The sequence below is a fragment of the Heterocephalus glaber genome, unplaced genomic scaffold, assembly GCF_053883595.1.
Source record: "Heterocephalus glaber isolate CG9 unplaced genomic scaffold, H.glaber_assembly_v1.0 deba00001666, whole genome shotgun sequence".
Taxonomy (NCBI): Eukaryota; Metazoa; Chordata; class Mammalia; order Rodentia; family Bathyergidae; genus Heterocephalus; species Heterocephalus glaber.
In genome coordinates this window covers 6,283,900-6,304,657 of record NW_028258406.1, presented here as the reverse complement: position 1 = coordinate 6,304,657, position 20,758 = coordinate 6,283,900, and the positions used below count along the sequence as shown (strand labels likewise).

At 30.4% G+C, this 20,758-nt stretch overlaps 1 protein-coding gene across 10 annotated transcripts in view; it reads left to right on the top strand.

Moving 5' to 3' along the window:
* Nucleotides 1–20,758, top strand: part of Pcdh17 (protocadherin 17) — a 92,911-nt gene that overhangs the window by 55,308 nt on the left and 16,845 nt on the right. For 6 of the 10 annotated variants that reach the window (XM_087197475.1, XM_021257927.2, XM_021257926.2 and 3 more), the window contains one exon: nucleotides 18,835–18,918. The exons of the other annotated variants lie outside the window; for them this stretch is intronic. In XM_087197475.1, the coding sequence (XP_087053601.1) occupies nucleotides 18,835–18,918 (84 nt within the window). The remainder of the gene's footprint in view (nucleotides 1–18,834; nucleotides 18,919–20,758) is intronic. 10 annotated transcript variants of the gene reach the window in all.

Sequence of the window (20,758 nt, the reverse complement as noted above, 5' to 3'; positions counted from 1 at the left end):
TGACTATTTCATAAAAAAGTATATATATATATATACACATTGTATACTTGCTTCTATAAATAATAGAAGATTCTAATTATACTTTCAAATAATATATTGTTCAAGATACCTCTTACAATAGTATGCCTAATTATTTCCTTAAGATTTGATACTAGGAACAATGTTTTTGTTTCAAAGAATATGAATATTTTAAAGGTTCTTGCTAAAATTGCAACTCTATAGGAAATTAAAATTAACAAGCTAAAAAAAAAATCTATTATTCTTCAAAATTATCATATCCAAAACCAATCTGGTGTTCAAGAAGGAAATATTAATATAATTAGATGTTCATGTTTAATTTAATTTCAGAAATCATGTATAAAAATAATGATTTTAATTTTTAGATTGGCACCCTAACCATATTAATGTGGGATTTTTATTATAGTGTTTCCATTATTTGGAAAAAAGTATTTTCACAAATTACTTGTAAGAATTACTATAATTTTCTAATGTAACAAAAAGTTTAAGGGACTATATTCAAAGATCCTTTATTCAATTAGAATGTAAAAGGATTATTTAATAATGTGAAAGGAAGTTCAATTTTTAGATACACTAACTTTAAAAACTTTAAAATAACAATATTCACCAAGGAATATACTTTGCTTTATCAAATTATGCTACTGAAACTAAATGGGAAAGGTGAAATAGAGCAAAATCATGACTTTTTGGCAGGTAAAATAATGTTTAATTTATAGCTGGGATTATGGAGTATTACTTCTAAATAAAACTGAAAATTCTCATGGATTCAAAACAATGATGCAATAAATGATCTATAAATATAAATCCTTTATTGTATTATTTATATATGTGATATAAATTATGTAGTCCTTATATTGTGCCACCTCTATTTTTTATAATAATCTAATCATAGCATGCTCATTAATTGCTTTACTCTAAGCTATATTCTTTGCCCTTCAGTTGATAGTATAACTGTATAACCTTTAAAAATGGTATCCCTTGTGAATTTTAAATTCAGTATCAACATTTTGGCAGGACCGTTTTGCAGACATTTAAGTTACATGCATCTGAGTTAAAAATTACAACCTTAGAAAAATGTCTGCAATATACTTTGTCCGCTCTGTTCTTACTCATTTGAAGTCTAATAAAATAATAATTCTTTCATGAAAACTTCCAAGTTTTTAGTCAAAAGTGTTTCCCAAAATCAAACACAAAGTAATTAAGATCAAATATTTAATTATTTTAACTATAATTCTATTATTTAATGAAAACAAATAGGGAAAATGAAACAAACTGTTCATTTGAAATGAAGTATGTTATTTCATAACCAATTTTTATAGCACTTAAAGCATTTAGTAGGATGATAATATGTAATTAACTATCCCAAATAGCTAATTTTTGAAGATGAAAAGGGCACTTTTAATATTCTCTGTTGGTCAGCTTTCTCTAAGTTTAAACTTATAGACAATCTGCTAAAGAGAGAATATTTAAGTCCATAGAACAAATAGTAATTGTGCAGAAAACCCAAACCTAAGTACAAAGGAGAAATAAAATGTGAGAGGTAAAACCAAATAATGCTCTATTTGGCTCTTTTGTGATTTTTTTATGTTAAAACTTTTAACATTTTCATTTTGATTTTTAAATTGCAAGAATGCAAGCTATTTTGTTATTTATATATTTCATATGTGTATACAACAATTAAAATTTAATACCTTTATTAATAGCTATGTACTTTTTCCAGTATTTACAACTGGTAATGAGTAAGTTGAAAGGCAATTCATGAGAAAAAAGTCATTTAAAATTTAATTCACAGGTAAAATGGCTTATCCAAAATAATTTTAGTTGGTACCAAAAGGTATATACTCATATACTTCGACTTTGACTAGATAATAAGCATATTAGTATTATACAAACAGAAAATGGTACTTTATTTTTGAATTAAAGGCAAAACTATGTTTGAGTGCATGTTACAATGTGTCTTTCATTTTGAAAGTATAGATGAGCTTATTAAATTTTAATACAAGTAAACCAGTTTAAGGTGACTTATGGTTTAATAAATGCCAGTGAGAAGAGGAAGTTAAAAGGCTTATAAAATTCGGGAAGATAATTTTAAATTGATAATGTTTCATGGTGCAGGCTGATAACACTTTTTCTATTTCTTTTCATCCTCTATTTTCTGGCATTCAGACATTGCTATTTAGCATTTTCATGCTTTGAATAACAGTTCTATGCTTATTACTAAATTGTCTGCAATTTTATGGAGAAATAAATAAGAAATTCTCAATTTCCCAGCCATGTGCAGGGAGCATACTGTTAATTTTCATTTCTTTATATCAACGGAAGGTTTCTTTGGGTAATCTCTTAGTTTACCAAGTTAATTGTATCTGTGTTAATTTACATTTTTATATTATAATATGTTTGGAGGTTAACTAGCTGACATTCAGCAATTTTATTCACATTGAAATAAGACTTTTAAAGCTTTTGTATTAAAATGAGTTAAGATGCACCATAAAGTAGTTCAGCTATTTCTAAAGTAATTTAAAAGTTTTAATATATAAAAGCTGCATCTGGGAAATTTAAAATGTTATATGTATTTCATATTCTTTTAATGGAATGTATTTCTAAAAGTGGCAATATGAAAAGACACAATATCAAATGAACTAATAGAATGCAGAAGAGATGGGTAAAAAACACAAATCAGCTTGTATTTTAACATTCATTCTTTTCAGATTAAGTATTATTCTTTCTTTCTTATTACTTTCTAGACTCCTTTAAAAGTCTTCCCTGGTAAAGGGGTGGGAAAAAACTGCTTGTTTAGTTTTCCAAGCTCAGCTTGTAAGAAGTAAATTTCATTTTCAAAACTACCATTTCAATTTAAGACACTTTATACATTCATACACACATATACACATTTAGCATTATGGTGACCTATATAATAAAATATTGAATTTATATACATTTGAATTTTATTATCTAATTATTTTATGTCCATTTCTCTCATGAACATACAGATACTCTTGTAGGAAGCTTAAGGATTTCTTTAATTGAGGAGGAATTGAAACTGGACTTTCTCAGCTTTCTCAGAGTCAAAAAAAGAAAGTCAAGACACCGTCTCCTTTGGAGATTACCTTTCTTGATTGCTCATCTCAAGGGATATATATACCCATCACCAGTGCTTCAACTTTCACATATTTTCAGTTTACAAATGCCAAGAAAGTCAGTGTTCATTGAAGTAGTAAATGTGAGCTCTTAAATGCAGATCAATATTTTTTCAACATCAATATGATAACTCCATTGTGAATTGAAATAGTGTTTGAAGTAAAAAAAAAAAAGAAAAGCGACTTCATATGTTCATTTAAGTTCAAAGGTATAATAAAGACTTAGGGTTCAAAACACCTTAACTAAAGTTTTACTCAGATTTCAAGAGTTAGATTTATTTTTTAGAAATTATTACTTTTTTATACTTTATTTTTTAAAGTTTTAATATATTAGTAGGGGAATCACAGGTATGTCAGAGTGAATAGGTATTCTATTATAACATTTAGCAATGGTTAATGAAATCAAATTACTTAAATCATTTGGCTTTTATTATTTCAAATATTATGGTAGGAAGGACACAAAAATCAAATGATGTTTGCTTTATCTTTTAAATTTTCAGTTATGAAGAAATATCTTTTGTAAAATGGATTAAATAGTTACATAATATTTTATTCCAGTCAAATAATCATTTTTAATTACATAGGACTTGTCATTTTTCTAATGGTTTATAATGTTATTGACTTTTTGAAGTATGGTTATGTTTAGAAAAAAACCCCAAAACTTTTAAAAGGTTCGAATTTTCTTAAGCTTTATAATCTATCAATAGTGTCATCATTCCTATATACATAACGATTCATGTTATATTTTCAGAGATTAATGTCAAAGTAGCATATAAAGGTACTTCCAATTTAAAATTGTAGACAATCCTCAATCTAAGAGGTCATATTGCAATATTTAGTGAAGTTTTTCTGCTGGTTTTAGACAAACCACATAAATAATAGGATATAAGAGAAATCTAAAAGCAAAAACAATAGCAACCACCACCAAACACACACACACACACACACACACGTAATAACCATTTTTTAAACACAGAATGTTGTTGCTATGTTGCTCAGGCTTGTCCAAATTTCTGGGCTGGAACAATCCTATCTGAACTTCCCAAGGAACTGAAACTATAGACATGTGACACCACACTTGTCTTTGAATTTTACATTTCTGTGTTATCAAGTTGGGTAAAAAAATGAAGTGAGCCCTAACTTGATGTGACAAAAATTAAGCACTGACTCAACTGTCAAGATGTGAAAGCTAGAAGTAGGTGTATGAGTCTTAAACTATTTTCTCAGCCATAAGTATTATTTGAAATGTCCGGTGAAGAGGGACTGTCTTTGCAATAGTTTTTATAACCCAATGTAATTGCTACATTATAATAGCTACTTTCATATGTATACTGTATGTGAAATTGTTATGAAGCATAGACAATTTTTTTTTTTGCACACAGATAATTGAGCATAACCTCTCTACCACTGAGCTACACTCTCAGTGCTTTGCTTTCTTTTTATTTATTTTTACTGGTACATATTAGTAATACAAAAATAATAAAGTGTGTTTTGGTATACTGTTACATGCATGTAGCATATTTTTATGGTTTTCCAGCTGTTACTCATCTTTTCTTTCTTTCCCTTCCCCACTGATCTGCTTTCCAATCTCTAAAAGTCTGGCTTCTAGTTTTCTATCATCTCTACTTAAAATTATTTTATGTATTTATTTTTAGGTTAGTTATATAAGAAAAAACATCTCAGTGGCCGGGGATTTAGCTCAGTGGTTCCACCGCCTGCCTCGCAAGCACAAAGTCCCTAGTTCAATCCTGGTACCCCCCCAAAAAAAAAGAAAGAAAGAAAAAACATCTCATATTTAAAGTTTGGGACTGGTTTATTTTCCTTAACATTATGGTCTCCAGTTCTATCCATTTTCCTTCAAATTACATGATTTTATTATTCTTTATGTCTAAATAATATTTCATTGTGCATGTATGCCATATTTTTTTATCCACTCATCTGTTGATGGGCATACAGGCTTTTTTCACAACTTAATTCTTGTGAATCGTGCCAGTAAAAATATAGGCATGCATTTATTACTATAGTATGCTATTTTTAATTCATTCGCCTGTAAACCAAAGAGTGGCATAGCTAGATTGAATGGTACATCTAGTATAGCAACATTCTTATCTGTAAAAATGTCAGAGATACCTTATATGGCTTTTATAAACAGCATTTGTTAGAATCCAGTGAGTAAAAAGTATGAAAAATTTTGACAATGAAGGACTGTCTTTCTTTGCATTTTTATACTCACAGATTTCTCCTTTGAAAAGTACATATCCAAAAAAGTGCTAGCAAACACTTAATTCAAAAGTTAAAAGGAAACTTTAGCCTTCAAAAGGCAATCTCAAATTCATTCATTGTAAAATAATCAAACTTAACATTAGTTTTAACCCTAAAATAAACTATAAAATGAAACATTTTATCTCATTAATTTTCCCCCTCCCAAAGTGAAGTCCTTTCTCTTGAGGCCAGCGTTTAATTATTTTACAAATGCAAACTTTTGGGGGTTTCATTTTGCTGCAAACTGAAAAAAAACAGTTGCAGTATATAGTAGTATAATTGTTCCATTTAATAGTCTATTTTTTTCCTGGTCCTTAGAGAGATCCAAAGTAGGCCACTGCCAGATGTGTCATTCTAGAGTGTATTAATCAAGGATCCGAACTGAGATGACAACTCCTGCATGTCCAAAGAGCTGGGTCAAGATGTTTCTATAATTTCCTCAGGAGAAGTAAGAAGATATTGGCCTTTTGTGCTATATAAACTTCAGTGTTTTGTGTTTTATTAAACACTTGATTGCTACTCAGTGTACTTGCTAAGTAGGACACACTTTTGTTATAGTAAGTGAAAATTCAATTACTCAATTGAACAGAATTTTTAGAAAAGTTTTCCAAGACCTGAAAAAACAAAAATCAATTATGCTTTTCTTTTTAAATAATTTAAAATCCAATTTAAGTGCATAGAGAAGAGAAAATTGAGTTACCTTCTCTCTGTGGTACAGTAAGTGGTATAAAACAATAGCTTTAAGTATGTTGATAATCTACATTTACAAAATTAAGTAATTGTCTAAGAGTAGAAACACCACCATTTTAAGTTTCTATACAAATTACTGTCTCTCATTTAATAATTCTAAATTAATTCCTTGGTTTTGAGACATAACATGGCTGAATTCATAGTATTCACATAGACACACTCAAGGTAAAAATGAGTTTTAACATAATATGAAAGAATGAAGAAAAAAAGGAAGGAATTATGGAAAACAAGAAAAGGAGGAAACAAAGCAAGAAGAATGGGTGTAAATGAGAAAAGAAAAAATAATTATTTTCTAAAGGTAAATTATGTCTTTAGTGGAAATAAATATGTGTGATCCATAATTTCAAAGGAAATCAACAAATCTTTATAACTTACCAATTATAATTTTTTGAAAACTCTTTGTTTTTCTGAAGAAACATTAGTCTTGGATTAGTAAATTGGGGCAAATTTGAGTCTTATGGACCAATGCAATGCAAAATACATCCAACATTTACTATGTCTACTTAGAATACAGTTCTTTCCATATATCATTTCTCTTTTCACTGATTAAAACTTGGTAATTTAGATGTTGTTCTCATATTAAAAAAGAGATTATGGTTCCGTGCAGATTATTTGTAATTTAAAGTCTCTCATTTTCCTAGTGTGTTTTGTGGTATTAGAAATAGACAATGAAACAGAAAACCTATGTTCTGGAATTCTGTCAGCTGTTGAAGAAAATCAAGTCCCATTAACTCTTTGGATTCAGGGCTCTTTTTGGATCCAGAGCTAAAAGCAATTGCTCCCTTTCTGAGATGAAGTTCATCTATTGATATATTGGAATAGAATGTGAGAACTCTATACTTTTATGTAAATAATATTATAGTAATGGTTCTTAGGATAAAATAAGAATATATGGTTAGTTTGCATTTGTTACTACTACTTTATTTTTGTAAACTATTACTTTCAACATTTAATAGCAAGCATTTATTGAAAATACTATCTTGATTCTAGAAGTCAGAAAACTTTTCAGATTTTATATTATTTAAACCTTTATATGTAGCCAAATTCCTCTGATTTTATAAATGTTCAAAAAAGTAGATCTATAATTGCATAAAAATTTATGGTATTTTACCTCTAACAGTTTAAGAAAACCATATTAATCAAAGAGAGTAACATAATAAAATGTTAGAAAATTGACAAAAATGTCAATGTTATTTCCAATGCAAATACAAATACTTTTTGTAAATAAAAATATTGAGGCAAATCACCAAAGATTTAGAACTCCCTAGAACTACTTAATTGCAACCTATTTTAAACTGTATCTAGTGAAATATATTACACATTACAAAACATTAATAGTGAGATGAAATTTAAATTTATCATTTACACTAGATGAAAGATGCTAGTGATTCTCTTTTAAATAAGTTATAAGATTTTGCATATTAGCAGTAGAGATTAAAAAGGGACTATATATTGAAATGCATAATGAAGAAAGACCTTCTTTTTTCCTTTTCAATTTCAGGGAAACTGCTAAAGTTTTTCTAAGTAGAAGAACCAGTCAAATATGAAGGTTACCAGTGTTTTCATCTACTTAAATTCCTCCCGCATACACAGTTGATTGACACTCTCAACAAACTGATAATTGCTCACTTGGTTTGTTTTAAGTAATTATTAAATTTTAAAAATTTTAAAGTAGACTTTGAGAAATCATCAGGAAATTCTTCTTTCAAGTGGAATATTTCCTTTTATTAAGTCAGTGGCATCTTTTATGAAAGCTATTGTCTATTCCTTGGGGAACCTGCTTTTTTTTGTTTTCTTTCTCCTCTCTCCATTGAATGTCATGGGATTCTTTTCATTAAGTAAAAACATGAATTCAGGCTGGCTTTACATTTTTTTCTGTATCTTCATGGCCTGTAAAATAGTTCACAAAATACATGATTTTTATGCAGTTAGACATATTGTAGAGCAGGGATTTGGCAAATTTTTGCATGATTGTTTTTTGATAGAAATCTGAGAGGACTTTCTTTTTTCTTGAAGAAGTGTTACAAGATTTGTTAAAGGTGTCCTTTTAGATTTATGTTAATATGTTTAACATATAATAAATACAATTCACAATGAAAACCATGCAGTAATCTTGAAAAATTAACAAAATAGGCTAAATGAAATTAAGAAGCCATCTGTTTCTTATATCTATCATGAATCACTCTTTTACCATGTTATTGGCTACTTAGGCTTCCAAAAGTTAACTATGAATCATTTGTTAATAAATCAGACTGCCTAAAAAAGAATGATAGTCTATATATGCTATATATAGTTGAAAGTCAAAGGTTCTAAATTTAAAATAATAACAAGATACAATACAGTCTATATGCATAACCATCTACAGTTCAAAACAAAAAAGATTGTATGTCCTTACAAAAAAATGTTTGAAAGAGATCAAAAACAAAACACAGAGCCAGAACTCCTACTATTGAATAGAATACTAATACTAGAATAAATTTAAATCATCTTTATGGTGTGAAATCTAATTAATCATAATTCTACTTTCAGTTTTTATTATTCTTTCAAATGTATGAGTATCTCAGATATTCTTTGGTTGCCTGAATGATAACCATGTCACACAATGAAGCAACTTCATGCAGTGACAATGAATATCCCTGGCCTTGACAAAGCAGTGAAGTGTACATTTTAGTGTAACTGCATGTATAGATATTTTATCAAGTAAGATTTTTATCTCGAGTTGGACTTTGTGGTGTAGATTTGTAAAAAATTCTGAGTAGATTGTATTGATTTCATGCCTACATATGAAAATGGAGAAAATATATATAAAGAAAGGCACTCTATATGCAGTATTTATGTTTGCATTTTACTATAATAGCTCAAGATCTTTCACTTATATGGGGTTTTTTTAGTGTCTTTCTAGAAAATATTTGTATAAACAAGCTTTCCCTGTTGACACAGTAGGAAAATTGAGGCTAGGGAAACTGTCATGCATAAATTCCGTTTGAAGTAAAATCAGAATTTAAATGTTGGTCTTTGGTAGATTATGAAAATAATGCTGATTTTTTTGTGTGTGTCTGTGATCTTCCTGGAAAGATTGGTTATAGAGTTTGGACAGCTTTTTTTTTTTTTTTTTTGGCGCATGTTAGTGAAAAACACCAAATACCATATTGTGATTTTTGCAATTTTAATTACTAGTTTTGCATACTACATAGTGAATCCAATCGACTCATTACACAAATACTATTGAATATTCTGACCTGCTCAAAAATATTCCAACATATTATCTCTTACTCTGAAGCAGATTCATTCAGGTCATAGAGATATTAAAATCAGAGATGATGTTTTGTAGAATGGCCTTGCACACCGCCAAAGATAGATTTCAGAGCTAAACAACTCAAATGAGCAATCACTTTCACATTATGTAGACTATCTTTAAGAGGAAAAATTTTAAAAAGTTGAATGTTAGCACCATGTAAAAGCTGAGAATAAAATACCAGGTAATTATTCCATGTCAAAAAATTGAAAGAAAAAAGGAATTAGAATGGCCTTGACATCGTTCCCCGCTCTGATTCAGTCATATGTAAACAGAGCTTCATTCTGACAATGGTTTAGTTCAAGGCACAGATCTGAAGTATTAGAGATAATGGTAGATTTATTAGATTAACCATTGCCAGGATCTTTTAGCGTCCTGCGTAATGACTAGCTATGATACCTCTAAGTCGTTTGAGCTTGTGTCATTGTAATGGGTGTACATTCTCTTGTAGAAATTGACGTTGTGTCAAAAGTGATATTAGAAAGTTATATTTTATAATGCTTAGTTATATTTCACTGATTTGTGATTTTAAAGTTTGTGTGTGTGTAAAATAATTTATACCTCTGTTTCTTCTCTCCCAAATTAGAAAAAAATGTTGCCTGTTTCTATTAATTTTCTGAATTCATAAGAACCTATTCACTCAGCTATGTTTATAATTTTAATTATGAACTCGTCATTCTTTGATTATTCAGTAGGTGCCACAAGAATCCTTTCATCAAATTTACACATTATATTTTACTTTCTGTTTTGTATGATTAATTTCCACTGTCTCTGCATAGTTACATTTTCATTCTGGACCTATTGCCTTTTAATTCCTTTATTAAAAATGAGCTTTTCTTTACTGACAATCTGCTTTATTTGATTTTTTGCAAGATATATTTTGACTGCTGCATTTTATAATTCTTAAGTTGATTTAAACTTATTAGACTAACTTAATATTTTATATGGCTTTCCATAGCATGCCACAAGTTTTGTGTATAATAGTGTGTTATTTCTCATAAAAACAACAAAAATTTTTTAGCACACTTTTCTACATACAAAAAGGAAACTTCTTTTCAGTCAGTAAATTTGCAATTTTTCAATAGTAAAATATTAAAGTTTCACATTATTTTCAAGAAAAATAAAAGTTAAGATTATTGTAATCAAATGAAAATTTTATTTTTAAAATGTGCTTTTTTGGGCCGGGGATTTAGCTCAGTGGTTTTGCCGCCTGCTGTGCAAGCTCAAGGACCGGAGTTCAATCCCCGGTACCAAAAAAAAAAGTGCTTTTTACAACAATATAAATGCTGTTAACTTTGACCTTTCTTGATCTATGCGTAAGATTATCATGTCATGGTCTACTCTGAAAAACACATGTTTATATTTGTTGTCCAGCCATAATTATTAATAGCAGCCTCTATCTCTTTCAAAATTTTCCTCATTAGTAAAATATAGTATGTGGTCAACTTGTTATGGGATGCTACAGCAAAGTAATATGTGAAGAAAAATATATAGGTACACTAAGCTTTAGAGAAAGACCAGACTTGGTATCAGGATAATAATATTTATTTTGCCATTAACTATTCTGAATTTCAGTTTTCTTATCTGAAAAATAGATATTCCATGATATCTAAAATTCCTCTAATCCCTAAAATATAAAACACTACATCTAATTATATCTTCTTTGATATTCAAACTGCACAGCAGCTTCAAGGGAAAAAACTTAGATGGGTATGTTTGTTTTAAGAAATTATAAAAGCTGGATTGTGAAAATTAATATTTTCTTTCATTTGAAGTTTTGTCGATATTGTCCAAGTGCCTTTGGAAAAATATAAAATGAGGGGCTGGGGATTTAGCTCAGTGGTTTTGCTGCCTGCTGCGCAAGCGCAAGGACCCGAGTTCAATCCCTGGTACCAAAAAAATAAATAAATAAGTAAATAAAATGAATCCATTAATATAGCTGTCGTTCTGTTTGTGAGCAGTCAGTCACATATATGGAATCTTGAACTAGACAGAAAAATTTAGAAAAGCCAATTCTGATTAAGATTCTTTGCACAATGTTCAGATAAAAAGGAAATAAGATGTATTTTTGTGTCACTATTTATAGATATATGTAGATATTAATTAGAAAGTCAAACTGAAATAGAAACTTTTCTCATCATTCTTTCAGTATTAAGATCATTAGAAAATAATGTTTTAAAATGGAATTTGGTTTACTAAAATAATCAAAGAAAGATAACAGCTGGCATCATCTTCATAGTTTATCAAATTACCTTGTCATGGTATTACATAAATCAAAGAGGGCAGGGGTGGGAAAAGAACTTTTTAAAGTTGATATCGGATATATGTTCCAAGCTTGATCTGCCCCTGACTTGTGTGTGGCCCTGGTGAAATATGTTGCTTGTACTTCTCAGATCTTTTTTTCCTCTAAAACACACTGAAAGGCAGGAAACAGTCAATGAGCCCTTATGAGCCTCCCAACTAGAGATACTTTATTGATTCTCAGATCTTAAATTGCAAACATGATTTGGTTTTCCATTTAATTATTTTGATATTTGTTTGATAAAACAATACTATTTTACATTATATTTTATTAAGAATTTTCTTTTCCAGGAGCAAGGGCTGTGTCTGCTTTTGGTTTTCTGTATTCTGAAAACATTCTCCTATTAGAAAAGCATAAAGATAGATGATTGACGGCTCTGAAATTCTGAGACCCTTCATGATATATTGAACTAGAGGTAAAGAATAGTGTATTTATGACATTTTCACTTCAATTGTAAGTTGAAATCATACCCAAAAGATTATGTGAACTGCTCATTATATACTTAAATTCTAATGGGGAGTACTATATTAAACATATTAATAATAATTAAGGTAACAATGGCCACTGTGTGTTTGGTGGCAGTGCTGGGGATTAAATCGAGTGTCATGTATGTGTTAGGCAAACATTCTAGCAGTAAGTAGCTTCCCCAGCTCTTTTTATTCTTGTTTTTTTTTTTTTTTTGAGATGGGGTCTTGTTGATTTGCCAGGGTTTATCCGAAAGTTGAGATCCTCCTTTCTCATTCTTCTCAGTAGTTAAAATTGCAGGCATGCACTACTGTGCCTGGCAGTATGTTTTGCTCTATGATAGAAAAGTGGAACCTTCAAATAAATAACTTTGACTTTCAAATTGTCCATATTCATATGGAGTTTTTATGTAATTATATTGTATTTTATTGTATAACTTAATAGGAGCTTTCGCTGAGTGCTTTGCTTGAACTCATTGGAGTGTTTTCCATGCAAGTTTTCCTAAGACCTCATGACAACTGCAAAAGAATATCCACATTTACAGATGAAAAAATGAAAGAATATAGAACTTTAGAGATTTCATCTAGAACACATGTTGTAGTGAAACTTTGTTTCTAGCTATGGGGGGTTTGCCAAGTTCAACCCAGTCCTTCCCCAGTATTGTAACTGTCAAACATTACTTATTCAATATTTGCAAAAATCTCCCTCCCAAGGTTGAAATTTTAATTCAAGAGAAGCAGGTAGTTAAAGCCAAGGAAAAGTTTGAGTATTCTCTCATCCTCTCCACTGTCTTACATTCTGCATGAAGTCAGCTGTATTCAAAGCAGCCACATGAGACAAAAACTATCTTTGATTTATAAATGACCTATAGGTACCCACATGAGAACACTCTCCTGCTGTCATTTTCTTTGTCATAGTCTGAACCCTCAATGCTGACAGTGAATTCAAAAAGTAGAAGAATGGAAAAGCTACTAGAAAGGCACAGCTAGGGATGCTGGAAGTTCCCCATGAGACACTGCTTCTCTGTTTTCTCTCTACAAGTTTCTGTGTATGTGTGTGTGTGTGTGTGTGTGTGTGTGTTTGTATGTGTGATGTATGTATACACATGTGTATGTTTCTGTTTGTTTCCATTTATCTTTTACCAGTTTACTCTCATTAAAATATAGCAAATTAGGATAGCAATTTTCATTTATCAATGTTCATGCTTCTTTTGAGGACACCTTCTCTTTAACCAAGAAGTTAATGTAAATGGAAGGTATTTTCCTTTTCTCTAAAATTTGAGAAAACTACTATCTTTTTTAAATTAAAAGACTTTGTAATATAAAAAATAAATATTTTTTAGTTTCAATATTATACTAGGTATGAGCTGCTTGGCATTAAAGAAAGTTTTCTTACAGAAGAAAAAACTTGTAGGTAATTCTGGAGCACAAAGAACTGGGCTTAAGCCAAGGTGGTATTTCTCAATTGATATAAGGAAAATCTAATAAATTTAGGGATGCAAGAAAGAGTCTGAAGTGGAAGAAAAAAGGATGGGAGAACAAAAGTAGATGGGAGTACATCAATCCTATTTCACACATCTTCAGGGAATCACATCTGTATCTGGGAAAGAGGGAATTAACCCTTTTCCTCCTCGGCTTCCCATTATTATTGTTCTTTGTTGCTAGGACTTCAAATTAATTAGTTTCAGCTACTATTAGTACTTTACTTAGTGTCACCGGTCTCCCACATGTGAGTTTAGCATGTTTCTGTAAACTAAGCTAAAAGTCCATTTAACTCTGAGTTTTTGAAGTAGAAATTAGTTTGTATTGCAAAAGCAGACATAATGAGCAAAGTATCAGAAAACAACTCATTTGTAATTTTGAAATACAAATAAGCTTGGTATTTTTGATTGCTTAGCCCAACAATATTGTTTGTTTTCTGCAATAATATAATCTTATCTTTTTCATTTTACAGTTATTACTACTGTTGTTGAATTAGAAAAGCTCATGGAGAGATTTTCAGATAAGATTTATTTCTGGTTTGTTGGATATTTTTATACTTTTAGATACACGTCCTCTGATTTCAAGGCTAAATGAATGAAAATTCAGTTATATAGGTTTGTAGTCATGGCAATTTAATCACTACCCAATCTGTACTTGTCAGTGTGCAGTTTTGTTTTGACATCAAAGTGAAAAGGGTTTAAATGATGTTTCTTTTCTTTGTAGCCATTGTCAAAGGTAATGATGATTACATGGCTTATTATGTCTTCATGACTTTTTGGTAGGCATTACAGATGAGAAAATCTGCTCCCTAAAGCACTCTTGTAGGCAGCAGAAATTTTTATAGAAAACCAAAAATTTATCCACCATTTTCTCCTGATTACTCTTATGCTAACATAAGCCCTTTTTGTTGAAATCTACTTTTCCATTTTATTTCTGGGTCATCATAATGATTGATAGAGATTATTAGGAATAATTTTAATTTAATAGCTATTTCTGATTGTAAAGCTTGCTTCAGTGATTCAAATTCCTACCCTCAAAACTACTGAAACTCAAGATGTGGACACAGCACTTGCAAGGCATTATTTGAAACAAAGTGACGGGGGTGTAATTTGTTATGCTTACAGTACAGCACGCATTGATTTTTCATTAAAGAAACTGAAAGAGCTTGGCAGAAACATTCCACTGTGAACAATATCACAAAACAATAAGTAGTATTTTCTTGCATTTGTGTATTAGATACTGTTTTTACTTTTAAAATACCATTAAGATCAATCACTTTGGGGATATTATACAACTCAGGTAGACCAGTTTTGAACTTCTGCAGTTACTAAGGGCATGTTAATATTCTTTCTACATTAGTTATAAAATAATGTAATTCTTTCAATCAAGGACATATCTGTTGTGATATTTGACTCGTTTTAAAGTTTTTTGACATTTAGTCTTCTCTATTACCACCACATTTATTACCTTTCCTGAAATATAATGTCTTAGAGCAAAAATGACAATATATTATACATAAACTCAAAGAAACATAAATGTTTATGTAATAAGTTAATTGATGACAAATTCCTTTGCTATTAATATAACAATTCCTAATGTATAGTACATTTTGGTGATATTAGCATCAGGTTTTTTTAAGGAAAATAAATGTGGGCCTTAGTTTTTCCATGTTGACAGATGTCTCTCAATAAATATATAAATATGGAATATTTTTAATTTCTAAATATGTTCAAAATGGAAAAGTTATTAATATATATTTAGAGATAATGCTCATATCATCTATTAAACTATCTCTCAAAGGTTTTCATATTAAGTTTCTTATAAAGTAGGTACATATATACAAAGCCATATTTACAAAATACAGTACTGTATATTTTCTTTTTGTAAATGAGTATCAGTTTTTGGTTCTTAACTCAAAAACCCCTACATATATGTGTGTATAACTTTAGTCACAAATTTTGTTTACTAGTCCAAGAGTGTACATTGACTATTAAACTACTTGCCCCTTCAAGAGGTATTAAAATGTGATATACTATGCTGAAAAAACAAACATAATACAAACTGAAGAGAGAAGCCTTAATAGTCTTTGAAACAAGCAAAAAGATCTATAAATGAGCATGCATTTAAAAAGTGTTCTATAGATGCTCCTCAAATTATCTTGAGACTATATCCCAATAAACAGAAAATACCCTAAATAAAAAATTCATTTAAATCACCTAACCTATTGAACTTCTTTGTTTAGCAACTGAAACATAGTAGCTTATTATTTACCCTCATGGTCAGATGATTTGGAGCTATAGCCCCCCTTAGAGAATATCTATTTTTATCATAAATCATGAGCACAGAAAAGATAAAAATTTAAAGTAATTTCTGCTGAATGTGCAGTATTTTTGCACCATCAAAATACAAAAATTTGTAAGTTGAGCTATAGTAAGTTGTAGATCATCTCCACTTCAAACTATTTGGTATGGTTTCAAATAATCATTAATGTATGTCCTCGGTAATTTTCAGTGAAGCTATATGGTCAGTGGCATCAATTTCACTAGGATATGTCCTTATTTCTTTTACCAAATTGTTTATTTATGAATTGTAATATGGAAAACATCGAGTTAACTTTTAATTTCCATCTTGTTTTTCCTTTCCAGAATATCTGCTATCTGCTTTTTAGTTTGTCCTATTGCCATTCTTGATAGATATTCCTCTCTCTGTCTCTCTTCTCTCTCTCTCTCTCTCTCTCTCTCATATTTTGAACTTTCTTTTTGATAATGTGTATTAGTTATCTAAGCCTGATGTATCAAATTACTGCTGACAGCTTCAAACAACAAAAATGTATTCTTTCACAGTTCTGGGGATTAGAAGTGCAAAATCAGGTTACCAGCAACGGCCTGCTCTCTCTGCTGGGTCTTGGGGAGAATCCTTACTGGCCTCTTCCTAGCTTCTGGTGGTGTCAGTAATTACACTTGTTCCCTCCACTTTCTACCTCCATGGCCCCATGGTGTTCTCCCTGCATGACTACTTCTACATCTCTGTTTGCTTTTACTACATCAATGTTTGGATTAGGGCCAACTGTTATCCAGGATGACCTCATTTTAAATTAATTACACATGCAAAGACCCTCTTTTCAAGTGAGGTAATATTTTGATATTCTAGGTGGAAACGAATTTTGGGGCACAGTATCCAACCAAGAGAACAGCCTATAGCTGTTTTTTCTCCCAAGTGCATGGGATGTATGTTTTTGATTCCAGTAGTTATATACTTAAATTAATTTCAGTTATATTAATTTAAAATATATGACATTTTGAAAATATACATTAAAAACATATATATATATATATTACATTTGATGTTGGCTAGTAAGTTTGGGTTATTATCAAGTGAATATAAAGAACTTTTTACATAGTAAAATGGTTCTGAGATAGAAAAAAGTTCATTTGCTGTTAGGATTGAAAATTTAAGAAAACAGTGTCATATACAGAAAAGACAAGTCTAGTATTAAAATAAGAATAAATGGAGGGCCGGGGATTTAGCTCAGTGGTGCCACCGCCTGCCTCGCAAGTGCTAGATCCTGAGTTCAATCCCCCATATCAAAAAATTAAAAATTAAAAAAAATAAATGGAGAGCATGTAGACTAAATTTTTCCTTATATGTTTTGAGCAAGAACTATTTTAAATTTTAAGCTGAACATAGTAATAAAGTGACTTACAGATCACTTGTCCTTCTCTTAAATATTCTATACATCCCCTGCTCTCTCTTTTATGTTAAATATCACAACAGTCATAATTTAGCATGTGCTGAAGAATTATTTTCCAGTGTTTCCATCTGTTGTGGGAGACACTTTAACAAGGGAGGGGGACAAGAAAAAAAGAGAATAGAAGGAACAAATGAAAACACAGCTTTTGTAAATAAGCAGGGGTAGAGGGGTTGAAGGGAGGGGAGGAGAATGGGAATAACAGAAGAAGCAAAATATATCATGTACAGGTACAAATTCTCTATGTTGATGTTATAATTATGTATTTCTAAAATGTACCAATTAAAAATTTTTTTAAAAAGAATAGGACAGAAATAACAGAAATACACAAATTAAACATGAAGCCAGGGGAGAAAAAGAAAAAAAACAAAGAAAAGAAAAGAAACGTTTGCAGGGCAGCATTGAGGAAAATGTATGAGTTTTTGTTATTAACTACTCTATTTTACATTGGAATCTTGCACAATTACATGGGGAGGGCAAGTAACAGATGTGAAATAAAGCTTCAAACTAAGAAAATGAGACTATTTAAAATGCAGCTAATTTTGCTGCCTGACAGGTATTTTTGGGGGTCAGGACTTTCAGGCAGCAATGGATTTCTCATATTCACTGCACATTTCAATAACACTAATGCAAAGCAAAATGTTCTTTCTGCTTTTTCTTTAGTCTAACAAGTAGGTCAATTATACATGTTCATAGTACCTAAGACCTAAGATGCTTATAAAAACGAAAATAAAAAATACTGCGTTTCCTTAATTTTGAATTATATAAAGGCTTCATATCGGCAAACAACAATAGAACTTGCTCCAAAAATACGTATGTGGGATATATCTCCATTATTGTTGTCAATATACTTTTAAATATTAGGTGATTGATTAAAGAGCTAAATTACATATAGTCTGCTGTTTTGAGTTTCAGACAACATACAGTGTATAACTAACATTAAGATGCAGTAAACATTTCTGTTAACACCTTGGTCACTAGGGATATTATAGAATCGACATTTTCTGACTTTCATTTTGGTGGCCTGCTTGTGTACATCTACTCACAATGTAGAACACTATTTATCTTAGTTTAGATAAATAAAAGTTTCATCATTATGAGATTATATTTCCCATTGATGTAGGAATTTCATATACTTACCTATATTGTTTCCATCTTGTTTAAACTGAAATACCACCTAAAAGCAATTTTTGATGCAATAAGAATAACTCATATGTATCTGGGAAATGTCAATTGCTGTATCTTTTAGGGACTTATCAATCTAAGGAATTTTCATGTAAAAATTAAAATCAATAGAGAAGGATTCATGATTCAGTTGGCCATTTTTTACCACTTGGCTTTTCTATTTGTTAACTAAAAATATTTTATTTTTCAAGCATTCCCGACTTTGCTTTCCTTTGCTATCCTCACCCTACACACCATCACAACTAGACTTCAGTCTGTTGATCTGCTGCCACCAGGTGAGCAATTTCTTCATCTGCTAGCTTTCTTCTCTGTGGTCCGAATTTTACTTGTTAGATAATGGCATTCATAAGACTATGCATTTGCCATGCCATGCACAAATGTAGACTATTTCTTTAAGGGAAAAGTGATAACTAATATTCTTTGTTACTTCCATATTGGTGCTATTAGTATTTCAGGAATAGCTGTGTAGTGGTAAGAGTTGAACTGAGAATCTAAATATTAATTTAAGTCAGAATTTTCGTATTAATTATTCTTAAGTGATGTTAAGTAGGCCGATTCTTTGATATTTCATATAAAGAAAGTCTACCACTCTACTAACTGCACATTAGAGATAGTATAAAAATGCCAAAGAAGAAATTGAAGGAATGCACAGTGGGCTGGTACAAGAAAGAGGAGCTCAGTTATTTTCCTTTGCTGTAAGTTGTGTAGAGCAAACTGCTTCACTGTTAAGAGATGAAGAAAAAATGTGTTTTTCCTGAGAAACTGGATTCCCAAGTTCTTCTTTTCTTTTGGATAGTTAATTACATGTTGTATTAGATCAGTTTTATTTTGCAGAAATATCTTAAAGGCTGCTTTATTCATTACTTTTTAGAATTTCAAATGTCACTTTAATATAGATTCCTAAAGGCCGGGCAGAATGAAATTCATATAATTTACAATAGCTGGCAAAGCTCAATATTAATATCTTCTAAATTAATACACTTTCTCAGTATATTCTAATCTTTCAATATGCTCTTGATGTGATTTAGATAATTTGGCAAAGCACATTAATATTTGAAATTAATGATTTAAGTGAAAAGCAGGAAGGAGTATCTGTATCTCAGGTGAAATGCTAGCTTACCACATTATATTTTGCTATGTCTGCATTTATATAGCCAAGTCTCTGAATCAGTTGAGAGCTTTCGAGAGATTTTGTTGGTTTCTGAGTCCTTTGATCTCTACCTAGGGGAGAGGGAATCTCAAGCCATTGGAGGAAATGTTTATATCAAGATGTTTCTGTGCCTGAAAACTACATATGTATGTTTTAGCAATCTAAGAAACACTGTTATTTTATGTATTGTTTTGCTTATGCCAGAAAAAAAGAGAAGAGGTTTTTTTTAAAATTTCCTGTATGAAAATGAATGGAAATTGGAGAGAAAATATAAGCAAAAGCCTTAGAAAACCTTTAGTAAGGAAAATTGTCATGTGATTTTTGCCTGTGAAGTGGAAGTATGAAGACACAAGTGTCCGTACAAATACACCCACCCATGTAAAATCTATGTAGTCTTCCTTGTTATCTTTAAATATCTGTGATTTTATATTGATGAAATTTTAATCAGTTGAGAGAGCTTTACTTCTTAATTCGGTAGAAAAGAAATTCAAGAGTCATATTTATACCAATAAATAACTTTATCTTTTAGAATATAAATTTCCATGGATCAATTCATATATTCTTATATAAAATTCTATCTTGACCTGTCATCCACCTTCTGCTCCAGTGTACATGCAAGCTCACTGGTGCATGTACCCACATGCATGCCTCACTGTGACTATTCACCAGTTTGAAACATCAAGTGATCTGGGAGTTGCCACTGAGCACCAGGAAAACTAGAAGCCCTTTGTTGTAAAGTGGATAAGGCTTTAAGTTTCAGGAGATTTTTGCTTTTAGGTAAGACTCCTTCCATTCATTTTCATGTGGAATAGGAAAATTTTTATCATGCATTTAAAGGGTGCATGCATAAGTATCCCATGCTGTCTTTTTAGTTAGATTTCATTGGTAATAATTTTGTGAAATATCTGAAATTATCTTATTTCAAAAATTTTTCTCACTTTTCCAGACAATCAACATAGTGAAGC